Genomic DNA, 22247 nt, shown 5'->3' on the forward strand with positions numbered 1-22247 from the left:
TCTCATTAGCATTTAACATCCCCTTTAAATTTCACAGCTAAGTATTTCACCTAGGTAGCATTGTCAATACAGCAAACATTATATTATAAATACATAACTGCAAGTCCCAGAATGCAAGATTTAAAAAAACCTACCTAGCAGTCTATTACTGCAGTGCTTATGACTGGAAATAAGGCACCATGAAGTGCTAGATAAATAAAAACATGCTATTCTTCCTTTTATATTGCATTGCAGATCTGCATTTATCATTATAAATACATAACTGCAAGTCTCAGAATGCAAGGTTAAAAAAAAGAATGGATAAGCAGCGTGATGCAGATTAAGGGCTCTGGTTATTAGAGCATAATGGTGTATATTTTTTTCAAACTGAATTTTGCATCGAGTAAAGCTCGCGTGTTTTTTTCACCGGGTATGTATATCGCATTATCCAAAACTACAATGCATTCACGATGACAAAACAAACAGCGACAATGGACTGCGAGAGTTCAGCTCACACATTTCTTTCTTTCGTCGTTCTAAGATGGCACTGACGCTGCCTCGGCTCCAGGGGCTGGCTGTGCCATTCCAGTCTGCTTTCTATTCCAGTGCAGAGATTGGGGAGTGGCTGGCGTTTCTTTCTTTCTATTTTTTTTTTTCCCTTCTCCTCCTCGGTGTGTGTCTATGTTTCCTGGAGGGGAAGGGAGACTGGAAGCAGGAGCAGAGGGAGGAAGCCCAGCGCCTGCTGCCTCTCGCGCTGGGCTATGGTCTAAACGGAGAAAGGAAGGAGCAAAAAGAGCAGCGTTTTCGGACTTGTCGCCGCCAATGAGGAGTTAGGGGCTGTGAAGCAGGGCGAGGGAGCTCTGCTGCTCTGGACGCTTATTTTGGGGGTGTTTCTTGTTGGAACTGAATCGGGGATTATGGCGAACGACTCCCCTGCGAAAAGTCTTGTGGAAATAGACCTCGCCTCGTTGCGGGTGAGTGTGGGGGGGTCTTGGGAGACAAAAGCAGCAGGATGGGGTTGACTGGCAAAGGGGGGAATGGATGGGGTGGGAGGGGTGAGCCCCTGTGCTTTAGATGCACCCTCGTGTCAGTGGGGGAGCTCACAGGGCGGTGGCAATCCCGTTTGAAGGCTGCCCTGTCCATGGGGCCCGGGATATTTTCTCCTGGTGGTTGTTGGGAGTTCAGACGTTTCCTTCTCCCTTTGTTTGCATACATGCAGTCAAGGGGAGAGCTGCCAATTTTTCTCCTCTCTTCCCACAGCATACTTTGTCGTCACATGTTATTTTTAAATAAACATTCACCGCGAGTGAGCCTGTGGCTGTTTTTTTTGTTTAAAAACCAGACACATGGTTGCCTGCACGTTTTTTCATGTATAGCTCGGCAGGGGACAACACCCGTCTCTCCTCGTGTGAATGTTCTGTGGTTGTGGCAGGCAGCTTAGACACAACTAATGGGGAGCAACAGCTGCCCGCAGGAGCCCCTCGTCCAGACACCGCCCACCCTCCCGGTTTTGCTCTGCGACCCTCCCTTGCAGCCCAGTGATGGTTGTTAACCCTCTCTTTTCCAGGATCCGGCGGGGATCTTTGAGCTGGTGGAAGTGGTTGGAAATGGCACCTATGGGCAGGTCTATAAGGTGGGTGATTGATTGTTTTTTCCTGCTTTTTGTTTTACATTTTGTGACTGTCAAGGCTGAACCCTTTTGACATGCCTATAATGGCCAAGGGAGCGAGTGCACTTGAATCTTAGAGACCCAGAAAGTCCCAATGGGATAAGGTGCCAGTGCGTCAAACTTCCTGTTAAATGTTTGAACTGAGAGATGTATATTGTTCTTATGCGTGAGACTGCACTGGGTTCAATGCCTCCATTCAGACTGGCCTAGAGCAGGCCCCCCCAAGGGGTGGGACTTTAAGTGTACTTCGCGATCCTTGTTTTTGCTTGACATTGCAGTGATTCTTGTATCCATATATCTTGAGTTGGATAAGGCTGGATGTAAGCAGCTCACCTAATCGTGTTCTTTGTTGAGCTGTGGTACTTGTAGTTATGCTTAACTGGAAGTACCAGAACAGAAAAGGGGAGGGGCTGGGGGGTGGGGGTTACAGGGCTACATGTGCTGATCTTTGTTGACATTGGTGGCTTCAGCAGTTACTGACAGCCAAATAAGTGGTTGCACACTTCTGGGTTATGGAGTGACGTATGTGTGTATATGATTAATAAGTGCATCCCAGCTTTGTGTCTGCATTCCGTGTAAAAGTGCCATTGAGACTGTGCACCAAGGTGACTGGCAGTCTCACCCGAGGAGGTCAGACTTGCGGTGCAGAGACCGCCAGGACCTCCATTGAGGAGGGGTGAAGTTGCGGTGCTATCCAGCTTTCAAGTGACTTTAGTCAGACTGAGCTCTTCGATGGGGTTGGTGACTGGCGTGTCTGCAAAATAATGTTGTAATCGTATTCAGAAACCGTGCATTGGCAGCACGGGCTCCCTCTACGCTCCGCTTTTGTGTCTCTGAGAGATGCACGCGGGCTCAAGTCTTTTGTTTCCACAGACGAGTTATCTGCCAGTTGCGCATTGGGAGGGGGTGGTGAGTGGGGTGTACAGTGAGCGCAGGGCAGCTCTTGGGCAAGTAAACCTGTCTAGTAGCTGGGGTAGGCAGCGCGGGGGAGGGTTGGGGGGGGAGGATTGTCCAGCTCCAGAACAGACAGGAAATGCCCCAACCCCGCCTCCTGTCTGTGTTGGCCTCTCTGAGCAGGGGTCACAGTGAAGTGTCACTGCGAGGGAGTGCATGCCAACCTTGGAAGAGCCCCGCCAGAAAAGCAAGAGCAACCAGTTTGGCAACTTTTCTTCAACCCCCCATTGTCATTAAGTACGGTTACTGTGGAAAACTTAATGCACCAGCTCCAACCTCTTACTAAATTGGAGATGTCTGCATCGGAAAAGACACGGTGCATGCCTGACTAAGTCGTGACTAATTGCGATTATTCAGTGCATTTCCTGGGGGTGGGGGCCAGCTATGGGGATTGGAGATTTTGCAATACCCTCCTTTTTGTGTTTCCTCAAACGTGCCTCTGTTTACACTGAACAAGAGAAATGTACGCTGCGGCGTACTATAGTTTAAAAAACGTCTAAACACACACGCCTACACTATTCTATATGTGTTAATTGTTGTGGTGTTGCTGCCCCAGATGAACTGTCTGTGCACATGTCGGCTTGCAGATATGGCCCACTCCAGGAGACACACCACACCGTCGGCTCTATTAGGTGATATTTTTGTGCTGCATCAGGGGATCCTGACAGCGACTGTCCCAGGGCCTTTGGGGGGGCCCCCACGTGGTTACTATTTCTATGCCCTTGATAGACATGTTTCTGATGCTCCCTGGCATTACAGGCCTGTGAACTTTAATGGGACGTTGGAGGGCGGGGCTCTTATTTGGACATTATCTCTACAGTTAATTGGCGTCCTGAGGCTAAATTAAGCCATAGCCAGCGGACGTGCAATTCTGGCTGAAGTGCTCTTCTTTAATTAGAATTCAGTTGTTATGATTTGTTTCCCCCTCCACCCGCTTTTAATCGTGCTGTCTGTTCTTTCACCAGGCTACTTTAGTGGGTCACTCCATGACCTGTTTTCTGTTTCTGGGAGTAAAGAGTCACCCCAAAAGGGAAGGCATTTCAGGGAAACTGGGGGTCTGTCTCGAGGATGGTTTCTGTCTTGTGCACAGTGAGATCGGAAAGGTGTATTATAGTGAGTTAGTTGGAAGGCTGTCTTTTTAGACAGAGCAAAACTTAATATGGCAACCTAATGGCTAGTTTGTATGAGTGGATAGGATGGCGCCCTGATTTTAAGCGAGGGACGAGGGTCCACTTATTGGACCAAATGTTTAAAAACAAAATAAGTGGGATTGGACGGACAATTATTCGCATTTGTTGATCCATACCAATGATACGTATGTAGCAAATGTGGCCCATACTTGCCTACAAAACCATAGATACCTAGGCAATGCCCGGCCCGCACTGTGTGCCGTCTTTTCTTTTGAAATTCCAAACAAACCAATTTCCCTTGCTGATTTTCCTTGGTGCCAGTTGTAAGATTCCGGAAGAGGGCAAGGTATGTCGTATTTGTGAGGTACTTTGGTCATTACAAACCCCTCAGCACCTCCTTAGAACAGTGCAAAAAGTAGTGAGATGCATATATGACGATTCTGGGGAGCTTCATGCATGAATATGAAGCGATAAAAGACAATGACTTCTGGAATGAGTGTATAATAAACTCAGAATCTGAGAAAGTTTAGTTTGCTTATTTCCCCTCTGGTGTGTGGTGGTTAAAAGTCTTGCTAAAGCAGACGGTGGAAGATCCTCTAATGAAATGTAGACCGGGTGTCCTGAATGAGGTACTAATGGGTAGGCGGTTATAATTGACCAAGTGTGGTTACTACACTTGGATGCCCCGCGTTCTATTTAATGTTTATGTATTTATTGAGAGTCCACTTTGGGGGGTCCTCGCTGTTCTTATTGCACATCTCAACGATTAGATGAGATTTGATATTGGCTGTTTTAATTGGGTGTATCCAAGAGGTTGGTTCCCACCCTTGTCAATGTACTTCTGGTATGTATTGTAAGGGGGCACGCTGAGGTCAGGTAACTGTGGATAAAGTGGCCCAGAGTAAAGGTCCTTGGCTCGACGGTAAAGCACTTGGAATTTATGAAGTGTAAATTATAAAAGGCGTAGACCCTGCAGTGTGTTATGACCTGTCTACTGGGTACGTATTTGTATCTGAATCGGGTATTCTGTATCCGCATTTTGTATTTTTATTGGATTTAATTTTATATATTGTCATTTGTTTGTGATTTAATGTTGTGTTTGTAAAAGTTCTCTGAACTATACACAAATAAATTAAAAAAGGTGTATTTAAGCATGTTGCATTTTCTTTTCCTGTGACCGGTTTGTTCTGTTCAGTATCTTAGGTTAGAACTGGGTTTAACCTCATTGAAAGGCATGGCTTTACGAGTTCGAGGTGTGTTATATCTGAAAGCTACTTCCTCCATCATGTAAATTGCTCAGTTTGGCTGGTACTAATTATGGTAATGAAAAGTCACCCCAAGCCAATAGCTATAAGCAGCTAAACGAGTCTCTCTTTGTTGAGATAGATTGGTCCCATGACAAGAAGTGGCTAATGCCATTCATTCACCAAAAAAAAATCCTTCATACAAAAAATGAACAGATGGGATTGAACACAGAATTATAGCCATCTGTCGACCCTTAAGGGGTACGATGCTGTAATACATGTAATCCACAGATACAGGAAGCCTCAACCATACTTGTTATGCCCAGATCCGGAGGTCCGTCAATTTATGTTAAGGCTGCGGACGAATCAGCTTCAGGTATTGGCGGTTACTGGGCCACGGTTGGGTATCTCACTAAAGGACAGGTGTTGTCGTATCTTTGAGAAGGGAGAACCTCTAGAAACCACCAGGCATGTTTTGACTATGTGCCCCCGTTTGGGTCCACTGTATATGTGTCTGCTAGGTAAATTGGTTAATAATTATGAGACCATCAAGGGTGAGTCCTTCTGGGATTACTGTTTAAACTCGGACTCAATTAGGACACAGCTGGCACTATATAGGGTTTGGGTTAGTTAAAAGCATATTACCCAACCAGCCGGCTTCAGCGGAACCATGACCTATTTATGTGTGTTTTTAAAGCTATGTATTTGTATTGTGTGTAAAGTTCAAATTTTGAACTAATTCACAATAAATGTATTATGATTCTGTCTGTGGTTCCCAAGAGAACTCACTATATAGAGGACTTCTATGACGATGAAAACACGTTTAGCTTGGACAGCTTTTCTACAAAATGTGAGCATCTTGAATGGTAATGATGGCACTTGCTCATGGCCAAGCCATGCCATCTTAATTGAAAGACTGCTCCACCAACGTTCTCCCTCGTTTGTTGAAGTGTCCTGGTTTCTATACTTTCCCAGTTATCCTGATATGCAGCATCCCTGACAGAGTAGTGTGCAGTAGCCAGTGTGCAGCCCTAAGTATGATTTCGGCCCTTGCCTGTGGAGAGGCTTGGTCTTATGATGTTCAATACCCTGGCCTCATCACCTTCAACACTGCATAGTCTAGCATGGCTAACTAATCAATAGTCAATTGCTCGCTGCACAGTGCACACCCCATCAGCGACCAACAGCCTAGAGTTTACAGCATGCCCGCTTGCTTCTTCCAAGTCAGCCAAACGGCCTTTGCTTTGGGATATAGCCTTCCACCATTCAAGCATCTACTATGCCTCATCTGAGCCTAAAAGCCATATTCTTGGTGCTATTTTTGTTAGGAATATACCCAACCCTGTCCGTGTTAACCAGCCTGTCCTACAGCGAGGCTGCCCCTCTTCAAAACTAAGCCTGCTTCCCACCTGTCCATCAACCTCCTCCCCAGCTGGTTGTTTTCTCGTTTGCCTGTGCCTATCGCAAGTAGCTGACAAACCTTAACGCCATTCAGTAAAATCCTCTCACGCTGCAAAACTGTCCAAATTAACGCTGTCCACCCGAGAAAAAACCCTGGCCATCAAAGGGAGGGAGTGTCATACCTTTTTTTTGTATGCTATGTGGCCTGTTGCTTTAAAGTTGACGTGCATGCCATGCCACTGATCCAGACATCCCCACACTGCCTTCACGTAAGCCCCAGCCTTGCCTTTTTAGACCGTCCCTCGCCTATGCATCCATCCCTGGGTAAGTGTCAAGAACAGATCCTGCGATTCTGATGGTATCCTGAAAGAAACGGGTGCTTTGCTGCCCAAGGGCTTCCTCTGCTGAGGCCCATGCGCCTGAATGCCATTTGCGATGACCCAACTATCTAGGGCCCGATTCATGGCAAAGTGTGCATAGATCCCACAAAGCCTGCATCCCGTGAATAAACCTGCATGGCCTGTCGTGCATAAGAAAATCTGCGCACCATGCGTAGTCATGGAATTGTCCACGCAAAGTAACCCTATGTGCAAGTTGCAGCCTGAACGCCCACGACCTGCAGAGCCATTCCAGCCATGTAAACAGACCTTTGTGCACTACTTGCGTGCGTAGAAATGCACCCTGGAAAAACAGCCTACGCAGCCCTCCAACCAGGCCAGCACCCTGGTGGGATTGCGTGGGGTCCACCGGAACTATTCCCAGCACCCCTCAAAATGCGTATCATGTATCGTTAAAAATCGACATTTTCCGGTACACATGCGTGGGAACCCCCAAAAACAGTTCCTGCACCACACCGCTTATGAGCACCCCCCAACCCTGACTGCGTGCACACACCCCTAAATCCAACATGAGATCTTACCTCTGCGTGGTGATTCCTATGCGCAAGCGTCTGTACACCCGCCTTCAGGTGGCGGATAGTTCGACTGCATTGTGTGGCAATTTTCCTGCCGAGAGGTTGCGCTGTTGCATCCATGAATACGTATCGTTCGGTCACGCAATAGGGAGTGTGCGATGGACTGCCTGAAGGCTGTCCCTCATAGTGCCCACATGTTCCCTTGTTCTTCAACATTTTGCTTGTTACGCCCCTAATTCCGGTCTCTGCGCAGGCCATGCTCTGCGAGGTGTCTCGTGCAAGGCACTCGGCTGCTTGCAGACTCGTGACGAGCCTGCAGAGTATGAAAGTCCTGCGCAGACGATTCCATGAATCGACAAACTGAGTTGCGTGTGCGGTTTGGCACGCGATGTCTTGATTTTACCGCACAAATAATTCCATGAATTGGGGCCCTAGTCTTTACAAAACCGCATGCCACTTCGCTTCTGCTGCATCTGTCCCATGCTTGATCCAACCAGGCAGTGCATTGAGGCAAGTGCAATGGATCTATAGAATAATCATGGGATGCAGGTTTCTCTGTTAAAATCCTGGCCATGCCATGTTTTTCTTTCTCAGTATTTTAGGGCTTGTATGTTCGTTTATCTACATTGTAGAGCTTGTACACAGAAACCCAAGGTTTACTAGTGTCGCAGTGCTGAGGGTTGTAGGCCACTGGTGGCTTGCGTTTCCTGTTTTTCAATAGCAGTCTCGCTATAGTTTATTTATTTTTTTTTTTTTTTGGAGGTGTTGAGGGTGGGGGGGGGACTCCCCTTTGTTCATGTTTGCGTCAGTCGTGCCCCCCTCCTCTCTGGCCAAATGCGCTCTTGTTCACTTTAAGATTATTTTATATTCTGCATATGTGTTGTGCTAGGCACCTTCTTGTTCGTCGGTCAGTGGCAAGGCTTGTTCGTGCAGAGGCAAATGCTGCCAGCTGTAACCATACAGTCCTCTGTGGGGGACTGGATGGGTACAGCTGGGCTAGGATTACAAACGACCTGACCTTTGCAAAGATAAGGGATTGCGAGGGAGGGTACATTTGTGTGCTGCGCCTTTGCGCCTGCATTTGTGATATAGGCACGAATGTTGGATTACATAACGCTTTGTTGTTGGTCCAGTGGTATGTTGGCTACCTTGGTTAATATGTTAAGGGAGAGAGAGGCAGACTGCTCTGTTTACATAGCTTGCCTGTCATTGACCGGTGATGTCCTAAACATGAAGTGCACTGACCTCTGACGTTGTGCAGCTGCATGGGTACCCGGACCCTAAAGAAATCCGTGCTTATCAGTCGTGCGTGACGTGTTTTGATCTTTGTTGTTTTTCATTCTTTTTTAAACGCAAAGCCAGTTCGGCTAAATGCCCCATGAAAACAAACTGCTCTTTGAAGAAATTGCTGTCTGTGCAGTAGAGGAGCCAGAGAATTACCGGTTACAGTCATGCCAGAGGATGTGGCTTGGCTCTTGCAGGCAAACACGAACATCAGAAGACCCTTACCTGTAGTCCTACATCCACACTTCCACACACAACCCATACCTAGCGTCATGCCACAACACAAAGACGCATGCTGTTAGCCAGGAGCACGTGCTCTTGCTAAGAGGTGAATCTGGGCTTTGATCCCAGTCTGCACATGATCATGTATCCTCTCGACATCTGATATCAAGTGTGGCTAAAACAATACACTGTTTTATAGACATGACTTTAAATGTGCACGTCACATTATTTATCAACTTGATGAATATATAAATCCTTCTGTCGAGCAGGAACAGTATGGGTTTGAGCTTTTTTTCAACCTGACAGATGGGTGGCGCATCAACCACTTTTTACTTCCTAAAGTAGTCAAAAAAAATTGGATACTAGAGATGCCTAGCCTAGGGGTTCGCCCTCTGCTTCCATCCATACAACTCCACTGAGTGGCACCACTGCCCTTATATCTAATAGTGTTGCTGCTTGAGTGCTAGATGAACCTTAAGGTAAAAAATTCCTTTTTACATTTTTTGTGTTTTGTATATGACTAAATACAATATTTTAATCTTCACAATATGTCGAATCTCAAAAGGAAAAGCAAAAGAAAGGAGTACATAAAATCACATGAACAAATCCCTATGCATAGAAAGCTCCATAGCATACAAGACATTTCTTCCCACATCATTCCTCATAGCGATGTGTGATGACTTTTATTCCTAATATTAAAAAATCATTAATTTCTCATTCATTAAAACCTGAATTAATTCATCCATCAGTCCAATTTTTATATGAACATTATTTTAATTCCTTCAAATTTATTCAGTTCACCCTTCAAACGAATTTTATACGAACTCTAAGCCAATTAATAAAAACCCTACACATTTTATGTAAACCTACTTTTCCATTCCTTTAAAACTAGACTGGTTCATCCAACAATTACATTTTGTGACAACTTTAAGACTGGCTTGTTAACATTTTCCAAAGAACTTCATTGTGAATAGCACTATTCTAAAGACCAGGAGTGCCGGACCATGCAAAAGCAAGTGGTTCCACGTCTCGAGTTAAGGCTGAACACCACAATGCCCACACTGAGAGGCTTCCTTTAGTATAATCCCTATACAGGCCATAATTTCCCGGGTCTGTAGAATGTTAAACCTAAAATGCATGAGTGGGTTTCTCACATACCTGTTCAGACAGCGCAATGGGTATGATGCGGTGATACCCAATTCTGTGTGTGCTCTTTTTGTAAGGGGGGTAAGTAAGGCATACCTATGCATATTCGCAATAGTAGCAATCCAATCGGCGTGGTATGCTGAGTGCTTTACAAAACCTGGCCTGACATGCATGTCTTCCTCATTCAAGCCTAGGCCAGATAACATGGATTGATTAATTGCCCTATCATAGAGGGACCGGGCTAATGGTTTATGAAATTTAGCATATGGACAAAGATGCTTGGAGAGATAACAGTCCCAAATCGTATCTAATAAGAACAATTGGAATACAATTTGGTAATTTCAGTCTTCACCTCCACATGAAACCTTCCAAAAGCCAGAGTTTCTCCCAGGTCCATGACTGTGAAGTTTCACTTCCATGCAATAAATTGCTAGGTGCCAAGTAGAATGTGCTGCAGGAAGATTTTCATTTCTAGAGTGAATGTTTTTACTTGCCTAAATAAAAGACCACTTAAAAAAAAATGTTTAAAGCTCTACAAAAAAGTTTTACTCCTACTTCAAGATTTTACATAGTAGTCAGGTTTTCCCCATCCAGAATGGAGTATTACAAGTAACCAGAATGTAGTGTTATGTCCAAGTTTTCAAAAAACTCCTGTCCCCTGCACACTTTCACAGGCCAGCTAATCAGCCAAGAACTTAACAAAACGTTTTCGTGGACAATCCTTATGCTTGTTTTAATGATTCAATGTCTCAAATATTACAATGAATCTCGTAGATTATATTTTAATAAAATTCAAAATCTCCTATACTCAAAGCTGGTGTAAATTCAGAAAAATTAATGTATTAATATGACCCAACACTTTTCGAGTTTTCCACTCTTCATCAAGGGTCTTGACTAGTTAGACTTCTACAAACAATAATCTACAAACGATAAAATAGTCTTAAGGAGGTGTGGTCCTTAATGTTACTTTAAACAATCAACTTAATATGCAGGTACATGTTTTCAAATGATCATTTTCTAAAATAGATAAATTTCCAATTTAGACTCTCATTATATGGATCAAAGGATCTACCTTAACAATTCCATGGTACCATTTGTTCTACGTGGTAGAATTGTCGGGGCTTGTGAATTCAGATATGGGGCATTCTGTTCCTAATGACGAAACATAACCAGATAGCCTGCTATTGTGGTTTTTCAATGAAATTACAGATCACAAATCTGTGAAGTAAAGGAGATGTCTCCCCTCTGATATGACCCATAGACACTCCCTGTTTCTTCTAAAATGCAATATAAGTAGGTGGAAGTCTTCACTGTCGCATGCTTTTTGTCAAATAATGTTCTCCTATCAATAAAATGTATGTAATGAACTCTTAAGAGTGCTAATTCATCAGAACATTTCAACTATGTAAGAACTTGGCAGGTCCTGTAAAAGTTTGATTTAGTAACTCACCCAGTAGAACGCTGTAAACTGAGTGATATTCACTGAGTCAGGGAGATTAAAAAAAAACATCTGACCTGTGAAGCAAAAGGTATGAGCTACAGACATTGTTTCAGGTGTCGTAGTATATCCAAAGTTCCTCATGAGTTTACTTATTTATATAAATTTAAGACGTGGACTTGCCCCATTATCGAGGTATGTTTGAAGTACAGTCCAAGGTATAAATGTTCACTGTCGATTAGATGCAGTGGTCACAAACGCAATCCCCTGTCTGTCAACAAAAGTATGCCGCAGTGCATTAGCCTCAAGTTAAAGTTCATCAGTATAACTAAATTGCATGGTGTCTAATGGTAAAGATAAACACAGATTTCGAGTGTTTACCAGAATATAATGGATTCCCATTTCGAACACCAGGGTCTGTCCTCCACAAGCAAGCTGCCTGGAGGTGAAAAAACCAAAATGCCCGCTATGTAAAGTGCAGGAAAGATCAGTAGCTTTTGATTACCTAGAAATGAAATCCAAAAGCTTGTTTCATCCACTGAATTAATCACCCATTAATTGATATGTTCAAGCTTAAAACCACGAGGTACCTTTAAAAAGATCAATTAGAGTCTGTTCCAAAAAGGCAACATCAGAAGGCGTCAGTTGAAGCTTCTGAAGGAATTGGCAGAGGATACATCCATAGTGATGAAACCAGCAGACAAGGGGGGGGTACTTCACTTTACCATCAGGGTTGCCTGGGACTGTTAAAGGATCCCAGGACCTATTTGACATTGGGTAATGACCCGACTAGCATGATAAAGACCTTGATGGAAGGGACTAGTCTTAAAGCCAATGAATCTGATTGGATAATTACACGCATAGTGGATGTCCTGATTTAAATAAAAAAGAAAAGAAAATTCCATTGACCGCAGTAGTTATCTATGCACTTCCTAAAGTGCATATAATCTCAGCTAATCCCCTGTTCCGACACATAGTGGCAGGAACTGAGTGTATTTGACCCCTTGGCAATCTACTTGGACACAGCCCTACAACCGTTAGTCCAACAGACTTTGACATACTTCAAGGACACTTACCATTTCTTACATCTATTGAGTGCACTACATCTAACTCAGACCTCATTCTTTTCTCTTTAGATGTCAATAGCATCTACACCTCCATCCCCCATGGGGAAGGAATCGAGGCTATGGAATGGTTCCTGCTGGAACATGAAAACGTGCAGGTCCATAAGATCTTTACCATGGAATTAATACATTTGATGTACAACTACTATTTCAGGTACGATTGGCAAGTTTACCTCCAGCTATCCAGGACGTCTATGGGCTCCTTGGCAGCATAGCACCAACGTATGCTAACATTTGTATGTTTCATTTTCCGAAAACATAAATTTTAGTGATGCAGCCCAGGTCGTCCATTTCTATTTTGGTGAAGGTACATCGATGACGTTTTAGTCATCTGGAAAGGCACCAAGTAGAACTGACATAATTCTTTGAATAATTGTCATGAACACATCAAATTCACCCTAGAAGTAGGAGAACCAGACATTCATTTTTTAGATGTACTGGTCACTCACAGGTGAACTGTGCACAATGTTAACAACAACGCATTCAATGTTTTTAATCCTAAACACTTGCATGAGAGTCTACCATGTAGTCCATTTTTTTTAACATTAAAAATTATAGTCTCTAACACAGACACCCTGCAGAGACGATATGACTTGATAAAGACGGATTTAAAGATTGCAGTTATCCTATTGATATTCTTGAAAAAGCAGTATCTAGATCGGCATTGCATAGGGAAGACCCCCGAAAAACCGGTCCTAAAAGTACCAGGATGATTTACACCCTAAGTTTTTCTACACAGTCATCAAGTCAGCAGAGTGATCAAGAAAAATTGGGATTTGATTAAATTGGACCCCACCCTACACCGGTTGTTTGCTGATCCCTTCCCCTCTTGACGGCATACAAGAGAGGGAGAAATTTGAAGGACATGTTGGTCGGGGCAGAAAGGCCTAACAAATCCATACAAGGAACGCTACACAAACCTAAACTAGGCACATTTGCTAATTTTAACAGCTAACACTGCGCACTGCGCCAGTATCATCAAAGGAGATCACATAAGACACCCTAATACTGGTAAAAAGATCAAACTATGTAATTACGCCAGGTGCGGCAGCAAGAAAGTCATCTATGCATTGAGATGCCCCTGAAGTAAATATTACGTGCGTCATACTACATGTAGAGCCAAGGATAGATGGACAGAACATAGGTCCAATCTCAGAGCAGCTAACCTCAAGTCACCATTGTATAGAAATGTTCAGGATGATCAGCATACAACAGAAATTGTGCATCCATCCCCTCCCAAGATGAGGCGATCTGGCTAAGAAGCTAGCACAGCTGGAGGAGGTACATCGCTTTTTTTTTTTTTCTTTTCCTTCCTTGATGCTATGACCCCTTTAGGAATGAACAAGGAGTTCTATTTAGGGCCATAACTGTAGAAGACTGAAGGTTAGAGCATCCAGTATCCGCTAACTGGTATAACAACACTACTTATTTTATTGTATGGTTGGAATAATCGATGCCAACTATGTCTGGTTGACAGCTAATGCATTAGTTATTGGTCTCCAGCATTAAATACATTGTATATTTCTGAACAGAATAGGGGTGTAGATTGCATGCTCCCTGGAGTTAGCCAATCCAAGTTGTCTGGAGAGAACTCTGGATGTCTATTAGAACCGGAACGTAATCACTGTACTTTGGCACATATTTGGATATCATCCAGAAAATGTTTGATCATGGTCAAATGATAACGTGCTGCACAGAGTGAGTAGCAAGACATGCAAAGTGTTACCTTAATACAATAGGGATTACCTTTCACTGTGGAATACCCTCTAGAGAGCCAGATTGTATGCCCCCGAGAGGGATGAGCAAATACATAAACAACTGGTTGTATGATTATGCATGCCACCCTTGATCATTGCATTTGCATTAGTGCAGGTTAGGTGAACACTTCCTAGAAGTATCTGAACGGAACTGTTATGATACTTGACTGGGACCCCTTTAGGGGGTTTTCTACATTCCTTCAAAATATACTAATTGTCTGCATGGACTTTCTTCATCGTTAATCTGTTTATTTTTTTAATGGACTGCTCTTGTACAAGCCTCTTAACACCCTATAGAACCACTTTACAATGGGTGTGACCCATATTGGATTCTGTATAGTATGATATAATCTTCATCAACCCGCCATCCTTGTATTTACATAATATTGGACCTTTTTTGAGACCAAGATAACTTGTAGCGGATGTGTTTCATTTATTGATATCCGCACGCCAATTCTACCCGAACTGTCTGTTTATAACAATGACGTGACCCCCACTATAGCAGGTTGACGTCATAGTGCATTAGCTGCATGTCGCTTTACATAGTGCCCATTTTGGTTTTTTTTTCACCTCCCAGCAGCTTACTTGTGGAGGGCCGATCCTGGTGTTTGAATTGGGAATCCATTATATTCTGGTAAACACTCGAAATCTGTGTTTATTTTTACCATTAGACGCCATACAGTTTAGTTATGCTGATGACCTTTATCTTGAAGCTAATGCAATGCGACATACTTGTTGATAGATGACAGGGTGTTGTTCGTGACCACTACATACAGTGAACAATTATCCCTTGGACTGTACTTCACACATACCTCCTATAATGGGATGAGTCCACGACTTAATTTATATACATATGCAAAGTCATGAGGAACTTTTGATATACTCTGATACCTGAAGCCAGGGGTGTTGCTAGGTCTGGAAAAGACCCGGGGCTACGCTAATGTCGGAACTGTCACGACTGGGGGCTAGCTAGCCTTTTGGCTGTAGCTCCTGAGATTCTATCTGGGGCTACAACCAAAAGACCAGGGGCAATAGCCCCCTTAACCCCCCCCCTACCAACGCCTCTGCCTGAAGCAATGTCTGTAGCTCATTCGGTGACCTTTTTGCTTTACAGGTCAGATTATTATCTCCATGTATTTATCCGTAGTCCAGCGACTACCACTCAGTTTACAGCATTCTACACATAAGACTGAGTGAATTGCAAAATCCAACTTTTTCAGGACCTACCAAGTTCTTACATAGTTGAGACATTCGGATGAATTGGCACTGTTGAGTTAATTACATACATTTTATTGATAGGAGGAGAACATTATTTGACAAATAGCATGTGACGGTGACTACCTACTTTATATTGTATTTTAGAAGAAACTGGGAGTCCCTGTGGGCCAGATCAGAGGTGAGACATATTTTTCTTTACTTTAACAGATTTATGATCTGTAATTTCATTGGGAAACCACAATAGCAGGCTCTTATCATTCGGAACAGAATGCCCTATATCTGAATCGGCAAGCCCCTATAATTCTACCACGTAGAACATATGGTACCATTGGGACCATGGAATTGTTAAGGTAGACGTTTTTATCCATATGAGATTCTAATTGGGAATGATATATTTAAAAAATGAGTCTTAGAAAATATGTAAGTGTAAATTCAGATACTATGTTCATTGCGTAAAGGAACATTAAGGGCCACACCTACATAAGTCTACTTATTATTTTTTGCAGAAGTATCAACTAGTCCAGACCCCTGATGAAGAGTGGGAGACTTGACATGCATTATTATTCATTTTTCTGAATTAAGTATTGGGTTTTGAGTTTCATTGAAATATAGTTAATTTACAAGATTAATTGTAATAACTGAGGACATTGAGCCATTACAGCAAGCATGATGATTGTTTCCATGGAAACTTTAAGTTCTTGGCTGATTGGTTGGACTGTGAAAGTGTGCAGGGGAATACCTAATTTTGGCCACTTTTCGCTTTTGTTACTGTTGTCAGTCTGTGGCGTGTTTTTGTTTTTGTTCTTTTTTTTTTGTTGTTCTCCCCCCACACCTTTTTAAAGATTTAATTCTATTCTATACGATTTACCTTTTTATTCTTAAGAATAAACGCAACTCTCTCTCTTCCTAAACATCTTCCTTCTCGAGCTCTCCGAGGGTCAGACGTTTCTCCAAGCAGAGTGTGGGCAGATACCTTTCCTCGGCTGGGCCTCCCTCTGGAATACCCTCCATGCCTCTCTCAAACTTGAGCAGAACCACCTTGGGTTCTGTAAGCAAAAGGCCTTCCTCTCCCCTGTTGATGATCCTGACTGCTCCTTGCACTGGTCACCTGGCCACCTGGCCACCCATTGAACTCGGGCCCAGGCTCCTACATGTCCAGTTGCCCTTGCATTGCCTTCGGCCCCCCAGCACTTAAAGGTCTGTATCTGCAACCCTACCGTCCCTTCTCTCTGCACTTATCACTTATGAGCCACCCTCTGGCAACACTTATTAGTTACTACCCTTTTCCCCTCCCTCTTTCCCGCACTTGCGTGATCTGAATGACACAAGGCCTAGTAAGATCCTTGTTTTTTTCCTCCTGTTTCCCCCCTCCTTGTCGCACCTAGAAACACTTGTGTACAGGCACGCTATAAGTAACATATCAATACCAATCTGAGTTAATCATACATGGGTGTGCATTGTGTAACATTCAGGATATGTAGTGTAATGTTAGCTTAAATTAGCTGTGCGTTCTGTAACTGTGCTTTCAAGACTTGACCAGCATGATATGATATGGTGCTTGTAGTCATTGTTCGATATAGGTATGCATCATTATGTATGATCTGAACAATGTGTAGTTCAACAAAATCCAACCCGTTCTCCGGCAGTTTAAAAATGCTGTTTATTGTGTGACTGCCTGGCTTGTAAGGGGGCATAGATTGGGTAGTCTAGCTGTGGGTAGGTGGTGCTTGCAGGTACACCGATGCCCAACCCCTTTATCACATAACGTTTACACTTGGAGGCAGTGCTCCAGTTAAGATATTGAAGTGGAAGTTTTTTACTGGGAGTAAAATGATTTTCTTGAGAGAAAAAAAATCTAAGTCCATTTCCTAATGGGAGTTTATTTATAAAAAAATATATATAATCATTCCATGCACCTAGTTATCCATGTTCATTGGAAGAAGTAAACCTGTAGCTTTTAATCGGGTAATAGTAATCGTTTTCACTTCTACTACATGCACCTCTTGTCTGTGGTGCTGTTTGGGTGAAAGAAGGGGCAGGAGGTGCTACGCATTGGTTTCCTATTTTTTTTGTTGGGAGTATTTGTATTCCCTATTTATATTTTTGGGGAGGATGTGCCTATTTTTTTACGGAGTCAAAGTGGCTGATAGACAACTTATCTGTAGGCCTGCTAGGAGGGCTTAGTGCACAGACCACGATCCGCCCACCCATTATTGTGTGCTGCTAACGTGCTTCCCATTTTAAAAGCACAGCTGATAACTTAAAGGGCAGTGAAAATGGCTTTTGGGAGGTAATGCAAGATGCTTTGTGACCCTTGCTGGCATTCTTCTCCTGAGGCATGCTAGGGCTTTGAAATTTGCCAGCTCCTCGAGGTGTCAGGCTGTGTGGTGTAGGTAGTGAAGGGGCCAGGACATCAGGCGGATGCTGTCCAGCCAGGATAGGTGTTTCATTCACTTTATTTGACACGATGTGCCGGTTCTTCTCGGCTCATGTTTTTCAGAGCCAGCTGGCTTGAAACTAGAGTTGAACTTGTGCCAGCCACTTGGCCCGAACCATACCTGGCCCGGGTCTCCACTTAATACACGTCCCCTCTGTGAAGTGACGTGCTCCCTTTAGTGCAGGTAGCTCTTTATGGGGTGCGTGCATAGAGCACAAACGGTGGCATTGTTCTTGCGTTACCTTCTACATTTCTTTTTCCAGCACTATTGGAACCTCACTGACTCCGTACTATTCCAGCCGAATTAAATGCTTTTGGCTTGACCTCCTTTCACGGAGGGAGGCGAGCATGCCGTTGAAGTGCGCATTTGTGTGTGTTGTATGCTATAAAGTGGATTGCTGGTTACAAAAGGTGTAGTGTATATAGTTTCTGCTTTTCTGACTCTGTTGCAAAATAGACGTATTTCCGGTTCGTAGCACTGTAAATGATGGGTATTCCTGGGTTGTCAAATGTCTTTTCTCTGCTCTTCAAATATTGAACGCCTCCGGGTTTTCATTTGGTGGCTTACATTCTCCGCGTGCCTACACGCCTATTACTTGTAGATGTTTATGAACACCTAATACCTAACTACTTCTTTCACGAAATCTTGTTTTAGCAATAGCCTCAAGACTCGTGAAAAATGGTTGGCGATATTATTGTACAGGTTGGTTATCGAACCCCTGCACATAATCGAATTTGTGTGTCAAAACAGGATTGCTTTTATAAAAGCACATGTGTCGCCTGCTCAAGCTGAAGAGCAGCAGCAGGAGGAGGGAGGACTTGTTAATGAGCCGCCTCATTGCAGTGGGCAATTCTTATGGTGGATGGACTGTGGCACTCCAGTTCTGTATATGTATGTATGTGTATATATATATATATATATTTTTTTTTAATGGCCTCTCAGGGTTCCTAGAATGGAAAACGAGACTTGGGTGGTGTGTGTTTACCCGACTGACGGCCTCCTGCGCTCCTCATCCCGTAATCGCATAAAAGTCTGAGACTCCTGAATTGTGCTGGGATAAACCCCATGTTTCAAGACGACCTTTGACCTCTCCTCAAACTAACCCGTTTGAGTAATGATTTTTTTTTTCCCTCTCTGCCCTTGTGCTGCAAAAAATGGGTTTCCTCGTCGACTAGCCTCTCGGAGGGAACCCAAGCTGGTCAGATGAATATTGGCTCACACTGTTATTCGGGAACAGCAGGGATGGAACAGTGCGCCTCTTTTTGGTGTGTGTGTGTGTGTGTGTGTTATTTTATTGGGATTCTATTTCATTGCCGAACATCTTGCAATAACCACCATAGCTAGGCATTCTCCCCCACCGTCTTTGTTGTAATTGATTGCTACATATTGCTGTGTGGCCGCTTCAGTCGGCATGTCTGGCAGGCGGGCAGACTTTGGAAAGGTTGGTAGCCATTGTGATCAGGCCAGGAAATTGGTGCTTGTCTGCTGGTCTCCAACCTTCAATGTTCTCCAATTGACGCATGCGTTGTTATTCAGCAGCATTGGGTGGTACCCAAATGATGGAAGCTGTGCCATGAATGTATGCGTGTTAAGATCTGCTTTCCAATTTTCATGAGCAATTTCTTCATTGAGGTGCAGTCTTCATTGCCAATCGCAGCCTTAGATTTTGTATTGTGCCTTATGACCTACAGGTGTAGTTGGGGCTCTAGCCTGCACTGCAGGGGGCGATTTGATGGGTCTTGTTTGTCCTTAGTGGTGGTATTAAAGTTGTCCTCAAAGATGCATGAATGACTGGCACTGGATGAGGTTTTAGGTTGTGCATTCATAGCATCGTGCCTATGCATTTGGAGCCAAGTTTTGAATAGGTGGTTATGAAACGTATGCCTGATTCTGTTTTCAAAAGTTTCAGGGTTGCATGGTTGGCTTGGTGATCATTTCAGTGGACGACCTAGTTGGCAAGGAAAACAAGTTTGTGGAAATGTATCTCTGGTTGCGTAGTGACCCAGTCCGCAACGTTGAGATCCAGTTTAACGTTGTGACGTGCCCGAGGCCACAGTCGGCCTCTATTTTTTAACCTGAAAGTTGACCCCAGCTCTGTTTGGGCATTTCAACTGTGGTTTTGGCTTTGGCTGCATTGTTAAAGCTTGGCCTCTTTACTCTGTCGCATTTCTGTGTACCTTCATATCGCTGTTGCTTGTGCTTTCCTGGCCTCTCCCTTGAAGTTGGAGGACCGTAGGCAACTGTGTTCCACCCATCACGTCCTGCCCTTCGCTCTGAAGTGTGCACCTGGTGACTTCAGGCTGGCAGCACTGTTTGTAAAATAAGTGTTGGTGTAAAATGGCTGGTGAGTGCGGGAAGCAACGGCACCAACCGTGTCTGGAGGCTCCCCTGCACTGCAACTGAAGCACTGGCGTTCGTGGCCTGCAACAATAATATCGGTCCCAGGAGCACAAGTTGCAAAGGGACTGACAATATCCATGTTCTTCAAACGCAAATAACTTAATTAAAACTGTCGTTGCATGCTTACCAACTGGTTTTACAACCGCTCTTGACGAATCCATTTTCCCGCAACCAGGAAGGTTACTGGGCCAGGTACGCTAACTCTCCTACTATTGACTAACGGGGCCCTAAACCAGTGCCTATTCATAGTGCAATACTCATGAGTAAAGAACCTTGCTCCAAGCCTGGAGCCCATTCACTGCTGGGAAGCCTCTAAATACGGACTGAAACCTTATTTCAAGGTAGCTCTCCTTGGCTGAGTGTCAGCGGCGACCCTGAAATGAGGACTGCAGGGCCACGGGTGCTGAGAAGTATGCAGACTATGTGTGCAAGGATAAACATGCCATACTTATCTCAAATATGCGCATTCATCACCGTGAAGGCTGCTTGCCTGCCAGCAAGCAGTGTATCTTTCTTTGTGGATGGCGGGGAGGGGACGCTTTTCTCTGCTGCCTTTGTTGCTGGGGCTGCTCTGTGTGCTTTCAGCTTGCTCGAGCCAAAGTTGCTTTCTCTCTTGAAAAGGACGGCCGTATGGGTGTCTCATGAGCATATTCGGTTTGATGCGGGTGCTGCACTACGTGCCTTTTTTTAAAAGGTATGGAGTCTCTAGAAGCAGAGCGCAGCAGCCTCATGCACGTGCAAGCGGGCATGAACTAGTTAAGCCTTTTACTTTTTTTTAAAATTATTTATAAGAAAATAATTAGTGGATGATTAACGATCAAGGCCCAGAGTATGGGAGCTGCAAGTTCCCATCCATGTCCGGGTTGCAAAGAATGGAGTTAGGACGATGGTTTGACCCAGGCTCCTTGCGCTTTGAAGGCCCTTAGAAAAATGAAGATGTCCGCTTTTGAGTGCAGCGCGCACTCTTGCATGGCAACCAAAGTTAAACCGGAGATGCTCACGACCCTCAAACAGAAGGGAATGCGCGCAGTATAGATATGATATTAAAGGTCTGTTTGGGAGAGTGAAACTGCTCGTTTCAGTCTGGCTGGCTCTGCCTTCCGAAATATCTGCAACCCGTGAAGACCTCCCTGTGCCCACCTTCCTGTGTGGACTGCTTCTGAAGAAGCGCGCGCAGGCCATTCTCTTGCTGCATGCGGAACTCTTACTAATAAATAAAGTTGATGACGACAATGTGGGTAGTGATGATGTAGCCATCTCCACGTGGTCCGTGTCAGGTAGATGTAGCCCATAGTGTGCATGTATTCTGGGACTTGTAGTCCTGCGTTTTATCATGTAAAATGGGAAGCAAGTAATCATGCAGCGGTCCCTGGAATGGTCCCCATATTCGGCCGACCTGTTGAGTGCCCTTATTCTGATTTAGCAGCTAACCCAACCAAAAAAAGCAAGCCATCCCTGTTTAAAAGGATGGTGGTGCTTGCACGCCAGGAAGCGAAGGTGGATGATTTTAGAGGGGCACTGGCTTTGAGGAAAGTGTGATGTTGCACAGGGAGGGGTGAGTTTCTACTCCTAATTGTTCAGGCTATCTGCCTGCAGCAGTTTTCACAGTATCCTTAGTCACATCCCACACAATAACAAACGAGGGAAATGTACTGGTCCGGAGATCTGGTAGTTAGTGAGTGCCGAATACCATGGTCTGTAAGCCCCCCCTGCAGCCCCAAAGTAGAACTCCCCACCCCTAGTCAATGAAAGCCACCACATAGGGGTGTGGAGGGAAAGAAAGGCCATCTGTGTAGAACGGCAGGTGTGGTACTCCGCAACCCCTCCGGGCGCTGCTGATTTTGATGTGCTTTCTGAAATCCCAAAATTCATTAATTCACAGCAATTAACTAGAGCCATCCCACCCAGAAAAATAGTAGAAAAGCGTGCT

General features: G+C 44.2%; 1 protein-coding gene across 4 annotated transcripts in view; it reads left to right on the forward strand.

The window, feature by feature from the left end:
* The first annotated feature begins 608 nt into the window (after positions 1–608).
* The window catches only part of MAP4K4 (mitogen-activated protein kinase kinase kinase kinase 4), a 917846-nt gene continuing 896207 nt past the window's right edge, over positions 609–22247 (forward strand). For 2 of the 4 annotated variants that reach the window (XM_069636728.1, XM_069636729.1), the window contains exons 1-2: positions 610–953; positions 1547–1612. In XM_069636728.1, the coding sequence (XP_069492829.1) occupies positions 897–953; positions 1547–1612 (123 nt within the window). In that variant the 5' untranslated portion in view covers positions 610–896. Of the gene's footprint in view, positions 954–1546; positions 1613–22247 lie in introns of all 4 variants that reach the window. The other 2 variants (XM_069636727.1, XM_069636730.1) reach the window with 2 other exon arrangements.

The sequence above is a fragment of the Ambystoma mexicanum genome, chromosome 7p (genome assembly GCF_040938575.1).
Source record: "Ambystoma mexicanum isolate Mex_15411 chromosome 7p, UKY_AmexF1_1, whole genome shotgun sequence".
NCBI classification, from domain to species: Eukaryota; Metazoa; Chordata; class Amphibia; order Caudata; family Ambystomatidae; genus Ambystoma; species Ambystoma mexicanum.